We start from the raw sequence: 1,574 nt of genomic DNA on the forward strand, positions 1-1,574 counted from the left end.
GGGGGGCTCACTTCCTCCTTGAAGAAGCATATAAATTTTAGACTCATAGTGAAGCTGAGGGTGCTTGGTCTTCACAGATTCCTGGGAATTACACAAGTTACAATAAAATATTTGGGTGAGAATCATATAATCTGCTGCAATAACTCATATCTTCTAGACTATCTTCGTTCTATTAGTAAATTGTAGCTTCTTGACATGGAGAACTTGTAGAATTTCAAGAAGTTCTAAAGTCCTAAATAAACTTCAAGACATTACAAAGAAACACATTGGTTTCATAATAAAAAGGTGCTGCAAACAATATCATCCCTGTGGTTTTTTAATACTTTCAATCTCCTGTGATTAGAACTCTTTATCTTGCCACTATATCCAACATTCTCATAGAACGATAAAAAACAGTAAGTAAATAACCATAAATCCATATCTTTAAAAAAAATGTTGCTAAAGTATAGCATTGGTAAAGAACGCGGAAAACACACGACAAATTTGTTCCAAGAACATAATTGAACTCAAAGGAAAGTTAAAAACAGAAGAAGAATATGAACAAGCATACCAGCTTGATGGCTACTTCTTCTCCATTTTGTATGTTTACACCTACATCAGTAAAAGCAATCAAATTTAAATTTTTTTATGACAAAAAATTACCTCAACTGCACCCAACAAGGAATTAAATGACGTGAGTACCTAAAAAAAGTTCACCGAATGAACCACTCCCAATTTTCCTTCCAAGCTTAAATTTTCCACCAACAACGTGATCCATGGCAATTGGTTCAATTAATAAATCTCAAATTCCAACAATACCCAAAGAACTCCCAGAGGCTAATTTTTCAACTTCAACAGCTACTTGGGATTAACAAAAAAAAAAAAAAAAACACTAGAATACCGCCTCTGATAAACAAGATTATCACCACAAGTGCCCCAAAAAGTGTAAGCAAATTACAAGTTCACCACACTCGAAACCGATCCCAGAACAAAACGTTCAAGATGTTTTCTCGAACTACATCCTCGAAATAATTGAAACCCCAAATCGAAACCCTAATGCATGGAAGCGCAATTGATTCTCATTGAAGAAATCCGAACAGGAGCAATCAATATCTATTGACATTCGAAAAGCAAGTGTGGTTTTGCTTAATTTTTTTTACTGGGAATGGAACGGCGATGAAGAAGAAAAAGTAGACAAATGGGCGAAATTTGAGGAAGAGAAAGAAAAGAGAAAAGGAGAGAGTTGTATAGAGAGAGAGAGAGAGAGAGAGAGACAATGGATTTCGTGCAAGTGCGTGTTCTTGTGTGTATGTGCGTCAGAGAGAATGGAGGCTATAGAAAAGGAAAACACCCTCGTGCGATTTTATTTTTATTTTATTATTATTTTAATCTTGTAGGTTTTCCAGTAAATTACTCTGAGGTTCCAACTTTTCATAAACGTGACAAAGTATCTCTAAACTTTCATTTGTAGCATTATATCCCGAACTTTTTAACATTTTGCACTTGGTATCCTCAATGTCAGTGTGACATTGTCTAGAAGAGTAACAATGTGAATTCAATAGGAAATTTACTTAATCATGCACAGCGAAAAATAA

At 34.6% G+C, this 1,574-nt stretch overlaps 1 protein-coding gene across 2 annotated transcripts in view; it reads right to left on the reverse strand.

Annotated features, from left to right (window-relative positions):
* LOC111373304 (casein kinase 1-like protein 10) overlaps positions 1 to 1,298 on the reverse strand; it is a 9,327-nt gene extending 8,029 nt beyond the window's left edge. Inside the window, exons 1-3 of one of the 2 annotated variants that reach the window (XM_022995813.1) lie at positions 682 to 1,298; positions 551 to 591; positions 12 to 81 (exon numbers count right to left, since the gene is read on the reverse strand). In XM_022995813.1, the coding sequence (XP_022851581.1) occupies positions 12 to 81; positions 551 to 591; positions 682 to 757 (187 nt within the window). In that variant the 5' untranslated portion in view covers positions 758 to 1,298. Of the gene's footprint in view, positions 1 to 11; positions 82 to 550; positions 595 to 681 lie in introns of both variants that reach the window. The other variant, XM_022995814.1, reaches the window with a different exon arrangement.
* Positions 1,299 to 1,574: the final 276 nt, after the last annotated feature.

The sequence above is a fragment of the Olea europaea genome, unplaced genomic scaffold (genome assembly GCF_002742605.1).
Source record: "Olea europaea var. sylvestris unplaced genomic scaffold, O_europaea_v1 scaffold111, whole genome shotgun sequence".
Classification (NCBI taxonomy): domain Eukaryota; kingdom Viridiplantae; phylum Streptophyta; class Magnoliopsida; order Lamiales; family Oleaceae; genus Olea; species Olea europaea.